Source organism: Monodelphis domestica, chromosome 1, assembly GCF_027887165.1.
Source record: "Monodelphis domestica isolate mMonDom1 chromosome 1, mMonDom1.pri, whole genome shotgun sequence".
In the NCBI taxonomy this organism is placed as follows: domain Eukaryota; kingdom Metazoa; phylum Chordata; class Mammalia; order Didelphimorphia; family Didelphidae; genus Monodelphis; species Monodelphis domestica.
The window spans coordinates 7,405,801-7,427,335 of record NC_077227.1 but is presented as its reverse complement, the minus strand read 5'-3'; the positions used below and the strand labels follow the sequence as shown (position 1 = coordinate 7,427,335).

Sequence of the window (21,535 nt, the reverse complement as noted above, 5' to 3'; positions counted from 1 at the left end):
TCTGGCTCTCTCGGATTTGGGGCGCGCGGGCTCCAAACCCTTTTATTCACATAATGTAGAACAGAAGCCACGTGATTCCGTGGCTGGCCGTGGTGCCCCACTGATGCTGAAATCACGTGAGCCTCTCCCACCAGGCAGAACCCCCCCCCCCCCCAAGAAGCAGGCTTCCGGCATCGAGTCCGATGATAGAGGTGAGAAGGCCTCTCCCTAAGTGGGAGCTCTGCTTCCCACGTAGAGAAGCACTTGTGGCTCCCTTTAGGGGTTGGTGATCCGTCAGGCTCTAACGGATAATGGGGGGACGAGGAGAAGGGGAGCAGCCGCTTGCTCAGCTTGTACCCAATGTGGCCTATCGTGTAGGGAGCTATCAGCAGTCTGCCTGCCCGTCTGGGAGTCAGGGGACATGTGTATGAACCTTTATAGAATAAATGTGTGACAAAGAATTGGAAACTGAGGGGAATGAATAAGTTGCTGTATATACATGCACTGAAGAGGATACTCTTTAAGAAATGAGGAGGGATGGGGCAGCTAGGTGGCTCAGTGGACAGAGAGCCAGGCCTCGAGATGGGAGGTCATGGGTTCAGATTTGGCCTCAGATCGTCCTAGCTGTGAGACCTTGGCCAAGTCACTTAACTTGGATTGCCTAGCCCTTCCTGCCCTTACCTCTCTTTTACCTTAGAATTTATACATAGTATTGACAGTAAGAGTGTTTTGTTTTTTTTTTAATCTGAAAGGGGTAGTTTTAAGGAACTTGAGAAAACTTGTATGAACTGATGCAGCCTGGAGCAGCGGGACAACAATTCATATAATAACAATAATATTGTAAAGACAGCTTTAACTTAGGAACTCTGATTATCATCACAATAACCAGCCAAGGACCCATAATCACCCTGAAGGACTCCTGATGAACGGGGCTGTGCACATCATGATTGAAAGCATAGAGAGTGACATTCTTTTTTTTCCCCTTGGATGTAGAAAATATGGGAATTTTGAATAACACAATTCTCCAAAATTGGTTAGAGAACAAATCATAGAAACAATTAATAATTTCATTGAAGAAAATGACAATGATGAGACATCCTTTCAAAATCTATGGGATGCAACCAAAGCAGTACTCAGGGGGAAATTTATATCCTTGAGTTCATATAGTCACAAATTAGGGAGGGCAGCGGTCAATGAATTGGACATGCCAATCAAAAACCTTGAAAGCGAACAAATTAAAAATCCCCAGATGAAAGCTAAATTAGAGATCCTAAAAATTAAGGAAGATATTAATAAAATCGAAGTGAAAGAACTATTGAACTAATAAATTCGACTAGAAGCTGGTATTTTGAAAATATGGGAATTTATTTTGCTTGATGGTACATATTTGTAATAGGAATTCTGGTTGGTTTTTTTTTCCCAGTGATTTGGGGAAACACAGATGAGAAGATGAGAATGTAGATCTGACAACAAAATACTATAGAATTTAAGAAAAAAGATGGGGAGCCTCTTGAGGGCCTGGCTTGTTGATGCCACCTATACATCTAGCATTTAACACAATGGCTGGCACCAAATTGGCACTTATTAAATATCTGTTGACGTGTTGATTTGGGCATGAGGTCCCCTTAGGATGAAGGTGTTCTGATCCATTATAACAGCTGTGAATGGGCCTGATCCTCTGGAAACAACATGGAATAATGCAAAATGAGTAGCTGTTTAGATCCTTTGACACTGTGACTTCACAGTTGCTCAAAAGTCACACAGGCAGAATGAAAGGGCCAGGATACACAAGTAACAGCCCGTGAGGAGGGAGCAAAGAGCCGGAAACAAAGTGGGTTCCCATCAGGGGAGGAACAGCTGATTATGCCGTGGCCTGTGAATGCAACATGGGGCATCGTGGTGCCAAAGATAGGGGGCGCTGGAAGACTTGCAGCCACTGAGAGAGGGCGGAACAATCAGCATTGGCAGAGCACTACGCACAATAACCCCAACGATGAAAATGAAAGGAGCATTCCAAGGGGCCGTTGGGGCCTAGTTGTGTCTGTCATTCTTGGGGATTCCCGGGGAACAGATAGTAGAACAGATTTCCCTCCCTTTGCTAGAGAGCTGAAGGCATCCTGCAAAGTTGGCCGAGGCCACTCCCTCAACGGTTTGCATTGAACTCCCCTTCTCTTTTTAGGGAGGGCTCGATGATGGAGGGAGAAAGGGAGGGAAAGCCCGGTGCACAAAGGACTGAGGTTAAACCCAGGCCCCAATAAAGCTCCTTAAAAAAAAAAGGGCCAGTTCTTTTGGCTTCACTCACGGGAGGGCCCCCCGGACGGACGATGGCTCCTTGGCCTCTCCTTGACTAGCAGAAGAGCTGACCTCAGACAGTAGAAAGATTCCTCCGGGCTCGGATCCCAGGGCAGACAAGTAAACAGGCCAGCTTCTCTGGCACAGCTGCCGAGCTCCAGTGCTATAGGAAAATGTTTGCAAATTATTATTTTTAATATAATCAGGGTTTTGTTTCCTGAGGCAACAAGGTGGAGGGGGTAGAGAGCTGCTCACATGCTAATAAAGGTTTCACTTCTGAAGCATCAGATTCTGTTTACTTGTGAAACAAATACCTCTCCCTTTCCACGGGGAGGAGAATTAGCATTCACTTACCCGGATCCACAAACCCCCAGAATTCCTGGGGGTTGGCACTGGCTATTGAGCCCTTTCCCTGTTAGGCATCAGCTGGAGCCTGCAGGAATGGACTACGTGACTCTGAAGACTCATCTTTGCCCACTGGCATGTTATTGTGTGAGGAGGAATTGGGGGCTTCCCGAGGAGAAGCGGGGAGCCTTCAGGCATCGTCTCCCTGCTCACAGCATGGGCAGACCACATCCACACCCCCTCTACCCCTAGGCTCCTTCCCTAGCTACAGGAGACCCAAGAATTTCATTCCTCTCAGCATCCACCCCCACATCTGCAGTGGAAAGGGAGCCGTTAGGTGGTTGGTAGCTCGGGGAAGAAGAAGTTCCTCTCCAGTGCCCTCAGCCTCACTCCCTGCCCTTCCCTAGGCCAGGAAAAACCCAAGCAGGCAGGCCCTCACATGGAAACTTGGCGAGCACTTTACTAGCAGAAAAACACTGAAAAGCCACCCGCATGACCGACTCTTTTTATCCCCCTTTTCCAGGTATGGCGACATGAGGAGACAGATTGGTTTTGAAATCAGGGACATGTGGTACAACCTAGGTGAGTAGCTGGGACTCCCCAGGCTCTGTTCCTCCCCATGTCTGTCTAGTCCCAGATGTTTCCAAGAGGCTGGTGATGGATGGATGGATGGGTGGGTGGATGGATGGATGGATGGACCAGTTAACCTCAGGAGCCAAGCTCTCAGGCCCTCCTCTGGTGGAATCTGGGCTCTTGGTCAAAGACCTTCAGCCCAATCCCACAGAAGGATTCCCTGACCTTTTCATCCTCGGTGTTCTCAAGACTACTTTCCTTCCATTACACCTCCCAGAAATGAATGGGAAAGCACAACAGTGCATTTCCTCTCGCCACTAGGAGCCTAAGATGCCTCCCAGCTTTCCTCTTAGAGGCAGGTACCCAAGAGTGCCACAGTGCACAGAGCCCTGAACCTGGAATTAAGAAGATCTGAGTTCAAATGCTGCCTCGGACCCTTACTTTTTTGTGATCCCTGGGCAAGCCCCTAAGCCTCTGGGTGCCTCAGGTGCCTCATCTGTAAAATGGGGCTAATTCTGGCTCCTACTTCTCCAAATTGTTGAGAGCTCCAATGTAATCCTATCATAAAGTGGTTGGTATAGTGCCTGGCACTTAATAAATACATCTTTTCTCTCTCCCTCCCCTCCAGTGGGGCGGTCTGGGGCAGCAAAGATAGCTTCTACTAGTGTCTCTTTGGAGGGCTGTCACACAGAAGCTGGGTTAAACTCATTCTATTTGGCCTCAAAGGACAAACCCTGGATGAACGAGAGAAAGTTTCAAGGAGGGAGACAAAGGCTGGGTGTTGGGAAAAACTTTCTAACAACCACAATGAAGAGGGAATAGACTGCCTCGTGGGTTCCCTCACACTGGAAGGTCTTGGAGGCTCCTGGGAGTCCCCTTGTCAGGAATGTTGGGGCTGAGGAAGGGTAGACTCCTTTTCAAGTTTTGGTTAGACTACATGCCCTCTCTCTCTTCTTCCACATCTGCAATTTTGAGATCCTTCAAAATAATTCAGAATTTAGAATTTAGAAGATAGAAATCAAAATAATTCTATCAATTCCAAACAATGTTAGGAGTCAAACGGGACTTAGAGGATCTAGACCAAGTCCCTTGTTTTCATCAAAGCCTTCTGTTGGAATTTTAGCTCGTTAAGAATGAAAATCAGCTTCTCCGCCCATGGATACATCTTCCAATTAAGTGGCTGCTGACATAAACCATGTTCTTTCATATTTGATCAATGGTAACACGTTTCCTGTAGCTCTTCTCTCCTCTCCTGTCTTGTAGTTAAGTCAACTGGGTATTGTCATAGTAAGAGCTGGCATTTCAGGAGCCCAGTAAGGTTTGCAAAACAGTTATCTGCCATCCCAATTGATCCTCACAACAGCCCCAGAAGGTAGTGATGGGGAGAGTATTATTATCAGCATTTTACAGACAAAGGAACTGAGGGTCAGGGGAGTGACATGATTTAGGATCATAAGGAACATCAGTAGTCGTGGGGGTCACTACCGTCCAAGAGTTGTTACTATTCTCTTTCCCACCTAATTTGAGTGAGCCACATTCTGTTATAATAATCAGCCTTTCTTTTCCTTCTTCCCTCCCTCCTGTCCCCCACTTCCCTCCTTCCTTCCTCCCCTCCTTTTCCTTCCTTCCTACCTTCTTCCCTTCCTTCCTCCCTTCCTTCCTTCCTTCTTCCCTTCCTCCCTTCCTCCCTCCCTCCCTCCCTTCCTTCCTTCCTTCCTTCCTTCCTTCCTTCCTTCCTTCCTTCCTTCCCTCCTCCTTCCTTCCTTCCTCCTTCCTTCCTTCCTTCCCTCCTCCTTCCTCCTCCTTCCCTCCTCCTTCCTTCCTTCCTTCCTTCCTTCCTTCCTTCCTTCCTTCCTTCCTTCTCTCCTTCCTTCCTTCCTTCCTTCCTTCCTTCCTTCCTTCCCTCCTCCTTATTTCCTTCCTTCCTTCCTCCTTCCTTCCTTCCTTCCCTCCTTCCCTCCTTCCTTCCTTCCTTCCTTCCCTCCTTCCTTCCTTCCTTCCTTCCTTCCTTCCTTCCTTCCTTCCTTCCTTCCCTCCTCCTTCTTTCCTTCCTTCCTTCCTTCCTCCTTCCTTCCTTCCTCCTTCCCTCCTTCCTTCCTTCCTTCCTTCCTTCCCTTTCCTTCCTTCCTTCCTTCCTTCCTTCCTTCTCTCCTTCCCTCCTTCCTTCCTTCCTTCCTTCCTTCCTTCCTTCCTTCCTTCCTTCCTTCCTTCCTTCCTTCCTTCCTTCCTGCCTTCCTTCCTTCCTTCCTTCCTTCCTTCCTTCCTTCCTTCCTTCCTTCCTTCCTTCCTCTTTGATTCAGTGACCCTGACGTCATGACTGTTCCACAACTTCTCTAATGCTCCCTTTCTTCAGCTCCACATAAGGGGGCAGGAAGACTTGGTCCTTTTGGTCTCGGCTCTGTGGCTCTGATTTTATGTCTGACAAGTTGTCTTTTCCACCAACTCTCCAGATGAGTGAGAGGCCCTTTGGTGTTTCATTTTGTTTCATCTGTCTCCTGCTAAGTAGGGTTAGGGGGGCACATTTGTCTTTGCCTGCAGAGGACGCTGGTGAAGCCAGTTAAGCAGGCCTTTGGCCAGAAAGGGGCCGCCCATCTTTCCTGGAGCCCCCGGAGGCCAGGCTGAGCCTTCAGCAGGGCTCGTCTGCCTCCCAGTGTGACTGAGGGTTTGTGGGCCGGTAGTTGGCCCAAAGGCTCCGCAGAGCTGGCCTCCCTCACATCTCAGGGACCCCCCAGCTTGCTCTGCCTGCCTGCCGTGCTTGTCCTAGACAGCGCCAGAGCGCCGACTGCAGCCTCCTCGGCTGGTGAGGTCTGCTCGGTGTGGCGAGACGTCCTCCTCCTCTTCTTCAGAGTGCAAACTGACCTTCTGAGAGCTGCCCCATCGTTCGGCCACGTTGCCTTGTGTCCCAGCGAATGGCACCCTCGGAGGGAGGGAGGGAGGCTGTGGCACTGGCCTCGCTGGCGTCGGCACCGCACCGCACGTGTGTAGAGCTTCGACCCCACCAAGAAGCCAGCGCGAGGAGGGATCCAGAACCATCCCCTTGGGGCGGGTCCTTGAGATACGGAAGGTCGCCTGGTGGGGGCAGAGGCATTCCCAGGGGAGTCCCTCCGTTGGTGTCAGTCACGGCCACTCTTCCGGGGTCCCAAGGACAACATCGCATCACTTGGCCTCTAACCAACCAGAGAGGCTCCTTCCCGAACTGAGCCACACAGCCTTGGTCAGCAGATGCAGCCCGTCTTGTCTGTTGTAAGAATGAATCGTGGAAATGGGCCAGTAGAAGTGCTTCTTGGGTCTGGGAGGGAAGGAAAACGAATGATGTAACCGTGGAAAATGCTTCTAACAAGGAATCGTCTGTCCTGGGGTGGGTTGAAGGACTCCGGAAACGGCTTTATTCGTGGCGTGGCTTCCTGGAACCAGGACTCAAGCTTTCCTCTTGGGACACTTCAGGCTCTTATGGCTCTTGTCACCTAAAACCAGGATTTCAAAGACTCTGCAGAGCCCTCGGCTCGCCTGATATTATCCGTGGCTCTTCCGAACCAGGATGAAGCCAAGAGGTGGAAACTCGATTTGAAAACTGAAGTGGCAAATTTCTCCTTTCTTCTTCCTCGTTTCGCTTGAACCCTGAGCCAGGCCCGGAGGACAGGGCACAGCCACCCTCTTATCATGTTACAAATGAGCCCCCACCTGTCCCTAGTGCAGAGCCCAGCCACGTGCTCGAGGGGACTTGGGTCTCTGGCCGAGTCTTTTCAGGCCGAGCGTCTGGTAAGGAAAGTATCTCTGGAAGAGCAGCCCATCCCCCTCCTCGGGCGCTGAGGCCAAGCCGTCCGGCTCGCTTGGACTGGAGGCGTAATTGCCCTGCACGAGGGAAAAATATTCCCCTCCGTCGCCGGCCCGTCGCACTTCGAGCCTGAAAGGGGCCTCCCTGACCTGCAACTAGGAAAGGAGCCTTTCTGGGCCCCGCAGCATCTGCTCTGCAGCCTCCCCCAGAAGCCGCCTCCGTTTCCGCTTCGCTCTCTGTGGCACGGGGGAGCCGATGAAGGATTCCACCCTTCTCTGCTGCCCAGGGTGCTCGCCTCTCGGGTCAGTCTGGGGAATCTCCGTCTCCTTCCCGCTCTGTCCAGGCCCCCTGTTCTCCGCTTAGAATGGGAGCGAGCAGAGGCCTCCTTTGTCGAAATGCCAGCCTCCCACCCCCAGCTCCAGCCCTCCTGGGCCCAGAGCAGTCAAACGTGCCGCCCGCGAAGGCCGCTCCGTCTCTCCCCCTTCCCGGAGCCTCCCCGAAGCGTCCCCCGAGAGGCGGAGCAGGCTGGCCGTGGTACAGGGAGCCTTGCGGGCCTTTTGGGCTGCCTCGGGGAGGGATGAGTCTGATCACGACTTCAGTTGGCCCGAGATAAATACGGCCGCTTCGGGGAAAGTTGCAAATGGGATTTCAGGTCTGGTCAGGCTTCTCCCGCCCAAGGTTCCGTTTGTCAATTTACACCTGTGGAGGCCCGAAGCCGAGGTCCGGGCGGCCCGGCTCACGGGTGACGAGACTGAGCGTGCGTCCCTGATGACCTCTGCCGGGTTTTGTGTTTCTCGAGTGGCAAAGCAGAGAAGCAAGAAGGCGTCCCCGACTCCTGGCACCCCGGACGTCAGCCCTAACGACCTTCGTAATCAAGGACCAGCCGCGAGGATCCCGGTTAACACGAGCATCGACTGTTTCGCTCTTCTGTCGATTTAAGAGGAAATAAAGTTGCCTTTTAATTTCACCCAAGAAATGCCTTCCCCGACTGTTGCCCGAAGGTTCAAAGGGAAAAACTCTCCAGTCTCTCCAAAGCTGGCTTCCGTCCCCACCAGAGGCTCTCGGCTGTGCTGCCATGCATCATGCTCAAGAGTGTGGCAGAGGTTCCGGGGCTAAAGCTGACCTCTGGCCGGCCCACAAGGAGTCGCCCTCCCGCCCCTCGGGGAGAGCTTCAGCCCAGTCAATCAGTGAGAGGCCGGAGACGCGTCATCACCTCCGCCACGTCTGCGCTGGAGGATGCCACTGGAGATCAGGGCTTGTCTGCCCCTCTCTGACAGGGGCCCGGACCCTGGCTGGAGAACCCCCCGAGGGCAGAGAAAAGGGGAGTGACTCCCTCAGAGTCACACAGCTGGCCTGAGAGGCAGGAAGGGAAAGCATGTGTGACGTATCCCGTCTGGGCCGGATCCGAGGCTCCGCAAAGAGGTGCGCATGGGGTGCTCCCGAGGGCCTTCCAAGGTAAGTGGGAGACGAGTGGCTACGTAACCGCGAGCCTTCTCGATCCCAGCGCGATAGGTGGCTTCCTAGACGTCGCGTCTTCCCCCCAAGGAGGAATCCCCATTCATCCCCCTCGTGCCCTTGTGTGTCCCTAGGTCAACACAAGATCAAGTTCATCCCCGAGATGGTGGGCCCCATCCTGGAGATGACGCTGATTCCAGAAACAGAGCTGCGAAAGGCCACCATCCCCATCTTCTTCGACATGATGCAGTGCGAATTTCACTCGACCAGAAGCTTCCAAATGGTGAGAACCGAAGCTGGGGGCCGAGGAGCGAGGGCGGGGGAGAGGAGGTCTCTGTGGGGCAGCCCTTCCGAAGGGCAGGAGGTGGGGAGTGGTAAGGAACAAGAAGTAAGCGGAGGCAGCTGGCCTGGGGAGTCAGTGAAGAGCAGGAACACAGTCAGCACGTTGATGTGGTTGTAAGATTTGCAAAGCCTCTTACAGCCATTCTGTCATTTGATCCTCACGACAGTCCAGGGAGATGGGGGCTATTATTTTCCTCGTTTTACAGTGGAGGAGACTGAGGCAGACAAAGGTCACGTGACTCGCACACTGTCACTAGATAGACAAGTGTCTTGGAGCTTAATAGTTCATCACCATTCATTAACCTCCCACTCAGTTACAAAGAAGACCGCCCGTCCCTCCAGAAGTTTAGGGTCCAACAGGAGAGGCCCTAGCAGGAAGGGGGATCAGGGAAGGCCTTGGTTTGAATTAAACTGGATTTAGCCCTCGATCTAGCAGATGCCCGGGGAAATGGCACTCTAAGTGAAAACCGCGTCGTACCCAACTGACTTTGGGATTCCACCCAACACCCTCAGGCCATTGTTGGAGGAGGCTAATTGCGATGATCTTGCTTGTTAATATTCCTCCTAGAATCTGTCGTCTAGGCAATGTCCTGAGAGTGGAGCCTCTCACGGAATTTGATTGGAGTGTGATTATCTCTGATCTTCAGTTAGCACGGCAGAAATGCAGAGAAGGCATCAAAGGTCAAGGCGGATCAACAAACAAGTATTACACGCCTACTGTTTGCTGACTGCTAAGAACACGAAGAAAGACACAAATAGGCCTCCTCCTGAAAGAGCTTGTGTTCTAATAAGAGAGACAAATGGGAAAAGTAATGCAATGAAGATAGACAGAGATGGAGGGAGGAAGAGAAGGGGGAGAGAGAGAGAGAGAGAGAGAGAGAGAGAGGGAGAAAGGGGGAGATAGACAGGGTGAGAGACAGAGAGAGAGAGAGACAGAGAGACAGAGAGAGAGAGAGACAGAGAGAGAGAGAGAGACAGAGAGAGAGAGAGACAGAGACAGAGACAGAGACAGAGACAGAGACAGAGAGACAGAGAAAGAGAGAGAGAGAGAGGGTGAGAGACAGAGAGAGAGAGAGAGAGAGAGAGAGGGAGGGAGGGAGGGAGAGGGGAGAGAGGGAGAGACAGAGAGGGTGGGGAGAGAGACAGAGAAAGAGAGGAGGGGGAGGAGAGAGAGAGAGGAAGAGACAGAGAGGCAGAGAGAGAGGGGGAGAGGCAGAGAGACAGAGAAAGAGAGGAGGGGGAGGAGAGGGAGAGAGAGAGACAAAGAGAGACAGAGAGAGGCAGAGAGCCAGACAGAGAGAGAGACAGAGAGAGAGGGAGAGAGAGAGAGAGAGAGAGAGAGAGAGAGAGAGAGAGAGAGAGAGAGAGAGAGAGAGAGAGAGAGAGAGAGAGAGAGAGAGAGAGAGAGAGAAAGAGAGAGAGAGAGAGAGAGAGAGGGAGAGGGAGAAACAGAGAGACAGAAAGAGACAGAGAGAGAGGGAGGGAGACAGACAGACAGAAGAGAGACAGAGAGAGGGAGAGAGGCAGAGAAAGGGAGAGACAGAGAAAGAGGGAAAGAGAGGCAGAGAGAGAGGGAGATGGTGGGGAGAGAGACAGAGAGAAAGAGAGGAGGGGAGGAGAGGGAGAGAGACAGAGAGAGAGAGAAGGAGGGAGGGAGAGGGAGAGGCAGAGAGAGACAGAGAGAGAGGGAGGGAGACAGATAGACAGACAGAAGAGAGGCAGAGAAAGGGAGAGACAGAGAGACAGGGAGAGAGAGGAGGGGGAGGAGAGGGAGAGAGAGAGGAAGAGAGAGAGAGAGAGAGAGAGAGAGAGAGAGAGAGAGAGAGAGAGACAGAGAGAGAAAGAGAGAGAGAGAAACAGAGAGACAGAAAGAGACAGAGAGAGAGGGAGGGAGACAGACAGACAGAAGAGAGACAGAGAGAGGGAGAGAGGCAGAGAAAGGGAGAGACAGAGAAAGAGGGAAAGAGAGGCAGAGAGAGAGGGAGACGGTGGGGAGAGAGACAGAGAGAAAGAGAGGAGGGGAGGAGAGGGAGAGAGACAGAGAGAGAGAGAAGGAGGGAGGGAGAGGGAGAGGCAGAGAGAGACAGAGAGAGAGGGAGGGAGACAGATAGACAGACAGAAGAGAGGCAGAGAAAGGGAGAGACAGAGAGACAGGGAGAGAGAGGAGGGGGAGGAGAGGGAGAGAGAGAGGAAGAGAGAGAGAGAGAGAGAGAGAGAGAGAGGGTGGGAAGAGAGAGAGAGAGGAGGGGGAGGATAGGGAGAGAGAGAGAGAAAGGCAGGGGGGGGGGGAGAGAGGGGAGGGGAAGAGAAGGAGAGACGGAGAGAGAGATGAAGTAGATGATAAAAGGTAACCGTCAGAGGGGGAAGCCTTGGGAGAGGCACCAGAAAGGATATCTTGTTGAAGGTGAAATTTTAGCTAAATCTTGAAAGAAGCCAGAGAAGTGAATCAGCAGAACTTCGTTCTGGAGGAGGAAGCATAGTCCAGGTATTTAGGGTCAACCAAAGAAAAGTCAAGGAGGTAGAGATAGAAGATAGAAAATTGGGTTCAAAGGATAGCAAGCGGGCCGATGGGGCTGGTTCTCAGAACATGTGGAGGGGCTAATTGCAGAAGATGACAAAAGCAAGAATGGACAAGTTTTAGAGGGCTTTTAATGCCAAACAGGTTTTGCGTTCGATCCTGGAAGTGATGGAGATTTTATTGAGTAGGAAAGGATGAGGAGTAACGGCTTACACTAAGGATTTAGATGCGAGTGACTAGGAGGAACACGGGGCTGTCAACAGTCCATTAAGCTGGGGAGGAGTCAAGATGGCAGGGCGAAGGACCACAAGTGCCAGATTCCCCTCAAAACCTGTCCTTACAAAACAACCACAGAAAATGCTAAAATGGATTCTGAGCACAAGAGCCAACAACAAGTCACAGGGAATCGCGCATCACTGTCTCCGTCTGAAGCCGCTTCAGAAAACAGAAGGAGGGGGCTGTAGACCCTGAGGTGGGGAGAGGCAGGAACATAGTGCGTGGCAGAAATGGTGCCAGCTGTGCATAAAGGACAATTAATTACAGCAGCAGCAGGAGTGATAGGGCTGGTAAGAGCAAGGAACCTCTGATCTTGATCAGGAAGATAGTCTCGGGGTCCCTGTGTTAACACTGGACACAAGACCTGCCCAGTTTGGCACCTTGGAGCCTGGTACCCAGGTCTAGGGAGGAAAGGAGCTGTGGCAGTGACATGGGAGCAAAGGCCATACCTGGATAAGGACATGAGTGCAAAGTAGGAGGCCGGTGATCAGATTGCTCTCTGGATTACACCCCCTTTGAAGTACAAGAAATCCACAGGTTCCCCAACAAAAATTCAGGCTCCCCAAGAAATCCCAACTAACAAAAGTCAAGAAATAGGCTGGGAAAATGAGCACTCAACAAGAAATGAAGACGAGGAAGCTCAAGACAAACTCAGAAGATGTCTTGAAGACATGGACAAGGAAAGGAGAAAAAAAAAAGCAGCGTGGATTCATGCCTAAAAAGAATTTTTAGAAGAGTTTAAGGGAAAGCTAAAACTAAAAGAGCAAAAAATAGGATTTTAAAAATCAAAATGGTAGAAAGCTAAAAAAAAATCACAAATATCTTAAAGGAAAAATAATATCTGAAAAACAGATTGAGCAGAGATAATTTAAGAATGATTGGACTACCTGAAAGCCATTATTTTAAAAAAAGAAGCCTACATATATTTCAAGAAATAATAAAGGAAAGCTGTCCTGTTATTTTAGAACCAGAAACCAAAGTAGAAAATGAAAGCATCTACTCATTGTGATTCAGATGGGTGATCAAGAAAACTGCTCTCTGGGAGCAGCTGGGTAGCTCAGCGGATGGAGAGCCAGGTCTAGAAATGGGAGGTCCTAGATTCAAATCTGGCCTCAGCCGCTTCCCAGCTGGGTGACCCTGGGCAAGTCCCTTATGCCCCATGGCCTCGCCCTCACCACTCTACTGCCTTGGAATCAACTCCCAGTACGGATTACAAGACGGAAGGGGAGGGGTTAAAAAAAGAAGCCGCTCGCCTCTTCCTGAAAGCAATCTCAAAATGAAAACTGAGGGATTTCAGACAAATGTTGAGCGCCCACATCATGGAGAACAGGCTGCGTGCATCAAGAAGGAAGGAGTTCAGACCCTGGGAAGCACGGTCAGGATCGCACAAGACGTAGCGACGGCCCCCTAAAAGGAACCGCGGTCTCGGCATAGGATATTCTGGAAGCCACAGAGGCAGGAACACAGCCACGGAAAGCGGTAGAGTCGGCCGGGGGAAGGAACACAGTGAAATAGAGGACGTGCCGCCGCTGCTGAAGCAAAGAGCAGAGATGAGCAAAAACGGGCAGCAAGCGCGAGCAGCATAAAAATGTGAACATGCATGAGAAGACCTGAAGGACTTCGTAGGGTTAATGAGTTTAATACGATTAATAGTGTGATTAAAAGGGATCAAACTTAGGATTAGGATGATCGGCGTCCTTACAGGGGTACTGGGACGCGTGGCCCTGAGAGCCTCACCGGGACAGGTGGGAGGAGTTTGCTCAGAGGAAATGGCCTGAGTCTGACCGCAAAAGAAGAGCGGACGGGCCGGACCCAGGGACGCGCTGGGAGAAGGGGAGCGAGCGCGTCTCCAGTCGCCTGTAGCCTTTTCCCCTCCCAAGCAAACGCCTCCGTCTTCCATTTTGGAAGGAAGTGAAGTGAAGCTCCTGCTGGCCGTCTCCTCCGCACGACGCCTCTTCTTTTGGTCCTGCCATTCATGGCAGCCTTTAGAGGCTTTGGCCAAAGACTAATCCGACTCCCGCAAGTTGCCCAGGCCACCCGGCCACAGACTGCCCACTCGCCCCGAGTCCCGATTTTTCACAGCAGCCCCAGGACAGGCAGGGGCGCACGGTGGGGGAGGGGCCGGGCTCCCGAGCGCCTCCCCCATTCGCTAAGGGCCTTGGGACGTTTCGGGAGCTTTCGCCGGAGGCAGATTCAGGAGCGGCTCTGCTCCAGCCCGCATGGCAGCTGTCGGGGAGGAGGGGCAGGCCGGGCTTTCCTGGCGCCATCTTCCCCTCTTCCGAGGCTGGCCCGGGTTCTCCTGGGGTAGGCCAGGAGGTCCTCATCTGGCCCAGGCCTGCTGGTTCTCCTGTCCCGCCAGGCCTGTGGGTGGAAGGAATGCCCGAGGCGGCCCCCAGCCTTCCCCAGGTCCGCTCAGGGCCGGCTCCTCGCAGCAAACGGATCCCCTCCCGACCAGAGCCCGTCGGCCCACTGGACAGGGAGCTGGGCCGGACGATGCGGCCCTCGGCCAGCCCCTCTACCCCTGCCCGCCTGCGCTCCATCATCTGTAAATGAAAGGACCCAAAGCACCGTCCTAGGGCGCTGAGGGGGAGGTGGCAAATGTGCAAGAGGGGATGGTCCTGTGACGTGTCCCATCTTGGAGCCCTGGGAGGAGGCTTCTGGGCGCCTGTCAGAGTCCCAGCTGCCTCCCTTTGCGTCCCAAGGCCCGCGCCTCTCTGGCCTCCCCCTCCGGCCAGGAGCCAGAAGGGCTCCTTAAAGGCCGAGACCTCTAACGGGGCGGCTGATTAGGATATTTCAGTAGCATTATTCCGGTACAGGGCGAGTCGTTCTCGGGTAGTCCTGGGAGCCTGCTTGGACCAGGGGCTGGACTTAGAGCTCCAAAGACCTCCCCTAAAATCCTGCTCCTGACGCACGCTGTGTGCCTCCAGGCGCATCACTTTCCCTCTCTGAGTTCCAGTCCTCTCTCTAAACTTAGGAGGCTCAGAGACACCACGTCACCGGCCTGTAAGCCGACCTGGGGAGCCTCTTCTGAGGCCGAGGCCAGTCCCGTCCGTCAGGCGGCGTGGGAGCTCCCCGGCCAAGTGAGGGTGGCCAGGACGGTGTGCCCTGTGACCGTATTAGCCTTGGCATCCAAGATGGCGCCCGAGAGGCCGCCAGGCAGCATCTGCCCGGGCCTCCGGGGCGCCCCGGCCGTGCGGCTTACGGATGCTCCCTCTGTTTAATTATAGTTCGAGAATGAGATCATCACCAAGCTGGATCACGAGGTGGAAGGCGGCCGAGGAGACGAGCAGTACAAAGTGTTATTCGATAAAATGTAAGTGTTGATTAACGGCGGGATGTATGCAGAGCAGAGACGGGGAGACGGTAATTAGGCGACGATGAACTTTGTCACCCAGAAAGAATTAAAATGTGTTAATAATGTAAAATATTGAAAATCACACCTCGGCTGAGCTTCCTTTCCCGAGTGTGATGACCGAAGTGAGTTTCGTTATTTTTTCCAGCCTCCTGGAACACTGCAGGAAGCACAAATATCTTGCCAAATCAGGAGAAACGTTTGTCAAACTCGTCGTTCGGCTGATGGAGAGGCTGTTGGATTATCGAACCATCATGCATGATGAGAACAAGGAGAATCGCATGAGCTGCACCGTCAACGTGCTGGTGAGTCCAAAATCCACCCAAGTGGACGTTTGCTCTCCCACGGAGACCGAGCTAAGCCGCAGGGGCTCGTGCCTGCCCCCTACTTTTCCACAATAGGCTACCCCCTCCTCAGAGGCCCCCCTCTCTGGCAGCAGAGACCCCATTCTCTCTGGGCTACTCAGGGGCTCGTGGGATAGTGAACCTAAGGCCTGATTCCTTGGCCAATCAGAACAGTGTCTGGAGTCGGCACTCGTCTCTGACTTCCTGCATGAGCTGGAAGAAGGCCCAGAAGCCTTTCTTCTCCCCTGGAAAAGTGTCCTCCCCCTCACAGTGTGCAGAGGAAGTCGCTGGAGATTCATGCACAAGCTAATGCACAAGGAGGATTATTCTCTTCCCCTTGGCCATGGCAGGATAATTTTAGGGTTGTGACCTAATCTAAATTAATTTTTGGTTGCCAGGGAATATCCCAAATAAAATACTCAAGTCAGTTTGGAAATTTATGGTGGTTTAATTAATATAGAAGGAAGGAGTTAAGAAGAAGGTTGAGGGAAAGGGTGTAGGATTTCTCCCACCTGGCCTGTGCCAGGGGGAGTTCAAAGTCCTCTGCCACGAGGTCTCTGAAGAAGATTAGTGGCTTTCTAAGGATAGTGTTTGGAAGGTAAAGGAGAAAGAATCAGCCTAAACTCCAATAGAGCTCAGTGAAGATGCCTCACCTGAACTAGGCTACTCAGCTTCCTCCAGTATGGTATCAAGGAAAACTCACCGCTAAACCCGGACAATAGCAGCCACCACCCAAGATGCCGAAACACTCAGCATACTCCATCAGCCACCTCTCCGCCGCCAAGGAGAGACAAAGTGACACAAAATATGTAGACAATTTTTACAACACTTTCCTGGGTCTTACATGTACCAATGGTAGCTTAAGCTTGACTTGGGACAGACCAGGGTCTGTCAGTTGTTTCTGATTTGTCATTTGCTAGCACATTTCTATCATAGGCCATCTTTCTAAATATTTAATCCTTAAGTAGGGGTGTAGACATTCCTGCTTTTGTTAGACTAAGTAGGGTGGAGTAATCTAAAGTTCACAGCCAATGCGCTCCTTACCTAAGCAGTCTGTCCATTGGTGAGCTGTCTGTCAGGCACATCAACACCAAAACACTTGTCCCGGTGGGGCTAGGTTCTGTTCATTCTGACCAACGTGGGAGAAATGGGCCAGGAAGCCCCAGATTCACTATCAGGGATTGTTCTACACCTTCATCTTTGATTTCTAGAGCTGAAGAGACCAAATCTAGACCTTGTCTTGTGAAGTCCAGCCTACAGAGAAGGAAACTGAGGCAAGAAAGAGAGTTTGCTGAAACCCCAGTGGGGGGGGTCAGAGTATGGGGGGTAGAGAGATGGGCCCTCCATGTAAAATCATGCAAGAAGCTAAAGGACAAAAAACTTCCCCTGGTACTTCTGATTAGGAGACTCTTGATTTTTTCCCCTCTTCCATCTCCTCGTAGCCCATCTCTTCCCCTCCCTTTCCTGACTCCCCAGGGTCAGGGTCCCTCCAGCTTCAAGAACCACTTTGAGTCAGATGTCTCCCTGAGCTCCATCTTTATTTCCCCTGAACTTCTCCAGACCTGCATCACCCGCTGCCTGTGGGGCATCTCCATTTGGAAGTCCTCCCGGTTCACCTGAGATTCCCTCCAAACCCACGGAGATGGGGGCTCAGGAGCAGTTGGGTTAGGACTAGGGACACCCAGAGAATCCTGTGGCCACTGATGGTCTGGAAGATGCTTCCCAGGTCTAAATCGGGGCCCTTGTGCTCTTTGGGCCTCCGTTTCTTCATCTCTGAAATGAGGAGATTGGAAGAAAGGATCTTGCCATGCCCTCCACATCCCGTGCTGTCATAAGGCATGGAGCGTGAGCACGTGGACACAGGAGATGTATCGATGCAGAGACCATGCCGTCTTCTCTCTGGGAAACAGTGTTGGCCCTGTACACAGCTATTCTCAGGCTCTGGGTCCTAGCCAGGATGTGCCCTGATCAATCAAGCAATCAATAGAGAGAGGGAGGGAGGGAGGGACAGACAGACTGTCTAGACAGACAGACAGACAGAGATGGAGAGAGAGAATGGGAAGGGCAGGTTCTAGGTAAGGTGCTCGTTATTGAGAGGCCTGGCAGGGAAATTCCAGCAGAGCCTCAATGGGAGCCGGAGAGGATTCCTCTTCCTCGTGGACAGTTAGCTGTGCCCCACAGAGGAATGGGCTGCTTCAAGGTCCGCCGGGCTCCGTCTTACCAAAGGCCTTTAAGTGAAGGCTAGAGGAGAGGGTCTCAGTGGGGTGGCCTCAGAGATGCCTTCCTGCTCTCATTTCCAGTGGAATTCCGTCACATTCCTCAGCCCTGGCCAGGAGAGTGGGGAGACCCTTACGGCAGCGGTTGTCCATTTTCCCCTTGTTCTCCCGGCATTCGCACCCCAAGCACACCCAGGGCTTAATCCCTTCTTGTCCACTTGAATTGAACTGAGCTGTGGGAGGCTGAGCTTTGAGAGCCCTCTTGGATTTTGCCTTGAACCTATTTTAATTGTAAGCCTTGAAGTTTTGGCTCTCGAGTCTCTCATCCGTCCTTTTCACTTTGTATAAAGCACGAGGGATGCCAAGACCCCCACCCTGGGCGAAGGGCTGCCTCAGAACTGGTGTGAAATCCCCAGGAGGCAGGCGCCATGTTGTCTTCCGTTCCATTTTGGGGCCGGGCTCGATGGGACCCCCAAGGCCGTCCCCTTTTCTAAACAGTTCTTTGTTTTCTCTCGTCTTTTTCAGAATTTCTACAAAGAGATCGAGAGGGAAGAAATGTACATAAGGTTTGTACGCCCAGCGGGGCCGCCATGGGTTACGATGGCTGCAGAGCTGATGTGTGGGCGGATTGGTTTAGAAATGGCTTCCTGGAGCAGGCCATTAAGGCCGAGGCTCAGTTCCTGGAAGGTTTCCGAGATCCCTGCACACCTGTCCATGTTAGGCCTGGCCCACACATGGGCAGCTTCGAGGAGGAGGGACCCTGGTGGGCGGCTCCTGGCTCTTTGTTTCTCTGCCGTCTGGGAGAACTTTGGAGGAAAAAATAGGAAGCCTCCCCGATGCCCAGCGATCACCGGCTACCTTGTATTTGTCCTCGTATCCCCGGTGTTTAGTTGAGGACCAGCACACAGGAGCCCTTTCAGGGAGGTGGAGGCCAACAGAAACAACATGAATAAGAATATCTCACATTCAGGAGGGCCATCAAATTGGCAAAGCTCGTTCCAGGGTCACTGAACTTGGAGTTGAGAAGACCTGGGTTCGGATCTCCCCACAGATACCTCAAGCATATCATTTCACTCTTCTTTCCCTAAAATGGGGAGCCCTTGGCCAATGAGATCTCACGATGTAATTTATAGAATCCTATGCACAGGCAGCTGGGAGGCCATTTCTAGAGTCTGGAAGATTCCTCTTTCTGAGTTCCCATCTAGTGTCTGCACTGTATGACCCTGGGCGAGTCCCTTCATCCTATTTGCCGAGGATCCCATCTGTAAAATGGGGCCATGACAAATGGGCCACCACTCCAATGACTCCACAACAGCCACCCCAAAATGATCCTGCCAAACTCACAACTCTGGAAGATGATTCTCTCTCCGTGCCGGGCAAAAACCAGGGGCAGGCAAAGGTGTAACCCCGAGTCCTGCTCGCCGTACGCTTGGGGACCCCCCAAGAATGCGCCAGGCTTCCGTCTCCTGGAAGCATCCTGGCGGTGGGTTCTCTCCGTCCAGTCAGTCACTTGCGGAGACGTGGAGTCTTCCATGTGAGTTAAATCGGGCCTGAGCTTCGGAGGGAGAACCAGACGGCCCTCTTCCCGCAGAAAGTTCCTGGCTCGGGGGAGCAGCCTCCCCCTGCCCTGCTGCCCCCTCGGCCGGCCCCCGGCACCTCGGGAGAGCCCGGCACCGCTGCCGCGGAAGGTTTTTCATTCGCATTGATTTTCACCTCTGGAGAAAACAGAAAATTAAGAAATCACTTGAAAATGGAACCTGCCTCGTGTCAGCCCGACTCAATTACACGAGGAAATTGTCTGGAAAAGGTGGCAATGAGCGAGAAGCCAGCCGGGCCTGGGCGGGGCCTTGAGTCGGCCTTTCTGGCTTGGTGGGCTCCACCTTCCCCCTAGATCCCCCCAGGGTGTGCGAGGGGGGCCGGAGCACCCCAGAGCTGGGCTTTCCCGGCCCTGTGGGGGGGTGCCAGTGCGAGGGGGGCCGGAGCACCCCAGAGCTGGGCTTTCCCGGCCCTGTGGGGGGGTGCCAGTGCGAGGGGGGCCGGAGCACCCCAGAGACCCCAGAGCTGGGCTTTCCTGGCCCTGTGGGGGGGTGCCAGTGCGAGGGGGGCCGGAGCACCCCAGAGACCCCAGAGCTGGGCTTTCCCGGCCCTGTGGGGGGGTGCCAGTGCGATGGGGGCCGGAGCACCCCAGAGCTGGGCTTTCCCGGCCCTGTGACGGGGGGGGGGGGGTGCCAGTGCGAGGGGGGCCGGAGCACCCCAGAGCTGGGCTTTCCCAGCCCTGTGACGGGGGGGGGGGTGCCAGAGCGTGGAGGGCCCAGCACCCCAGAGACCCCAGAGCTGGGCTTTCCCAGCCCTGTGACGGGGGGGGGGGGGGTGCCAGAGCGCGGAGGGCCCAGCACCCCGTCTGGCCGCGGCCTAGACTCTCCGGTGACACGTCTGCCTTCTTTCCTCCTCCAGGTACCTGTACAAGCTGTGCGATCTGCACAAGGAGTGCGACAACTACACCGAGGCGGCCTACACCCTGCTGCTGCACGCCAAGCTTCTCAAGGTAGGCCGGCCTCCTCCCGGGCCTCTCCTGACCGAGGAGGAAACTGAGGCCGGGGAGGGAGAAAGGATTCGCACGCGTGTCCTCGGGCTCCAAGTCCAGGACTTTCTGTCCATTCAAAATGGATTTGCTGCGTTATTTCTCTGCAGGCCCCCAGAGGCCCTCTTTCGTCCACATGTTCCTGGTAAAGGAAATGCTTTGAGCCCAGACGGGCTGTCTGTGAGCCTCAGCCATAACGGCGGTCCGTGCTGGGCCCCTCCTCACCGCAGTACTCACGAGCTTGTGGGCGGCAGGAGCCGACACGCCCTCAGCCTGTGATGAGTGACCTTGCCCGAGTCACTTGGCTTCCTCGGGCCTCCCTTGGGTCATCTCTTAGGCGAGGGAGGACGGATGTTGTGGTGTCCGCCCGCTCCGCAGCCCCGCTCACAGGCGTGGCCGTGCCCAGCCTGCCTCCCCTCTTAGTGTGTCCTCCCAGCGCCTTGCCCCGAGGACTGCCTGTGAAGGCCTCCCCGGCCTCCTCCTTTCGCACAGCCCCCCCCGAAACCTCTCGTTCTGCCGAAGACTGAGCAGGCCCCGGGGCCCCTCTCGCCGCCCCGGCTGCGGCCCCGTGTCCCCGGGGTGCCTGGAGGGCCCGGCACGCAGACTTCCATTCCTCGGCCCAGCTCTGTCTCCTCCTCCTTCCCCCGGGCTTCCTCCAAGGTCTTCCGGCCCAGCCTTGTCCAGAGGCCTGTACGTAGCCTCCCCCGGCCGTCCACTCCCCGGCCGGCCGTCCCCTCCCCGGCCGTCCCCTCCCCGGCTGTCCCCTCCCCGGCCGTCCCCTCCCCGGCCGTCCCCTCCCCGGCTGGCCATCCCCTCCCCGGCCCTCCCCCTCGGGTGGGCCCCGCCCACCTTTGCCTCCTCAGCCCTGGGCTCCGGCACCTCACAACTAGCCGAGCCCCAAAGGAAAGGTTCTCTTGGAAGCCTCACGCTGGGCATCGGCCCAAACAGCCCAGACGGCTCGTGGACTGTTTTCGGGGCAAACGTACCAACACTGACCTTGTCAGGCTTAACACACCGCCTGACCCCGGAAGTCCCTGCTCAGTGCTTCCTGTGGAAGCTCTTCCTGCTCCGCATCCCATGATCCTCCTCGGTGTCTGCAGGGCGGCTCAGGGGAGGGAGAGCCGGGGATGCCGACATGTGGACACGGAGCTTGAGGAGGGCAGCTCGAGGCCAAAAAGGAGAGGCTCCTCCTGACGGGCGCCGGCGGCCGGAGTCCTAGGACAGAGGCTTCACTCAGACCGGCCACACGCGTCCCCGTCCACCGTCCCCAGCCGCGCTACAACGCTGAAGAACGGACCTTACCCGGACGTCCCCCCTCCAGAGCACGGGAAGCCGGAGGTGTCTGTGAAGAGAGACGCGCTGGGGACGCCCAAGGGTCCCAGGAAGAGGACGAGGAAGGTGCAGAGAGGAGGGCGCCGGAGTCCGGCACGAGGAAGGTGCAGAGAGGAGGGCGCCGGAGTCCGGCACGGGGAAGGTGCAGAGAGGAG

The 21,535-nt window shown here is 54.1% G+C and overlaps 1 protein-coding gene and 1 long non-coding RNA gene across 4 annotated transcripts in view; one reads left to right on the top strand and one right to left on the bottom strand.

The window, feature by feature from the left end:
- Positions 1 to 21,535, top strand: part of LOC100020753 (dedicator of cytokinesis protein 1) — a 71,287-nt gene that overhangs the window by 8,229 nt on the left and 41,523 nt on the right. For 2 of the 3 annotated variants that reach the window (XM_056795141.1, XM_056795135.1), the window contains exons 3-8: positions 3,140 to 3,198; positions 8,554 to 8,702; positions 14,783 to 14,868; positions 15,056 to 15,212; positions 17,993 to 18,033; positions 19,922 to 20,012. In XM_056795141.1, the coding sequence (XP_056651119.1) occupies positions 3,140 to 3,198; positions 8,554 to 8,702; positions 14,783 to 14,868; positions 15,056 to 15,212; positions 17,993 to 18,033; positions 19,922 to 20,012 (583 nt within the window). Of the gene's footprint in view, positions 1 to 3,139; positions 3,199 to 4,259; positions 4,409 to 8,553; positions 8,703 to 14,782; positions 14,869 to 15,055; positions 15,213 to 17,992; positions 18,034 to 19,921; positions 20,013 to 21,535 lie in introns of those variants that run through there. The other variant, XM_056795143.1, reaches the window with a different exon arrangement.
- LOC130453853 (uncharacterized) lies at positions 1,324 to 4,309 on the bottom strand. Its single transcript, XR_008911481.1, has 3 exons — positions 4,034 to 4,309; positions 2,282 to 2,434; positions 1,324 to 1,657 (listed from the first exon to the last, which is right to left on the bottom strand). It is a non-coding gene; the product is annotated as an uncharacterized LOC130453853 (long non-coding RNA).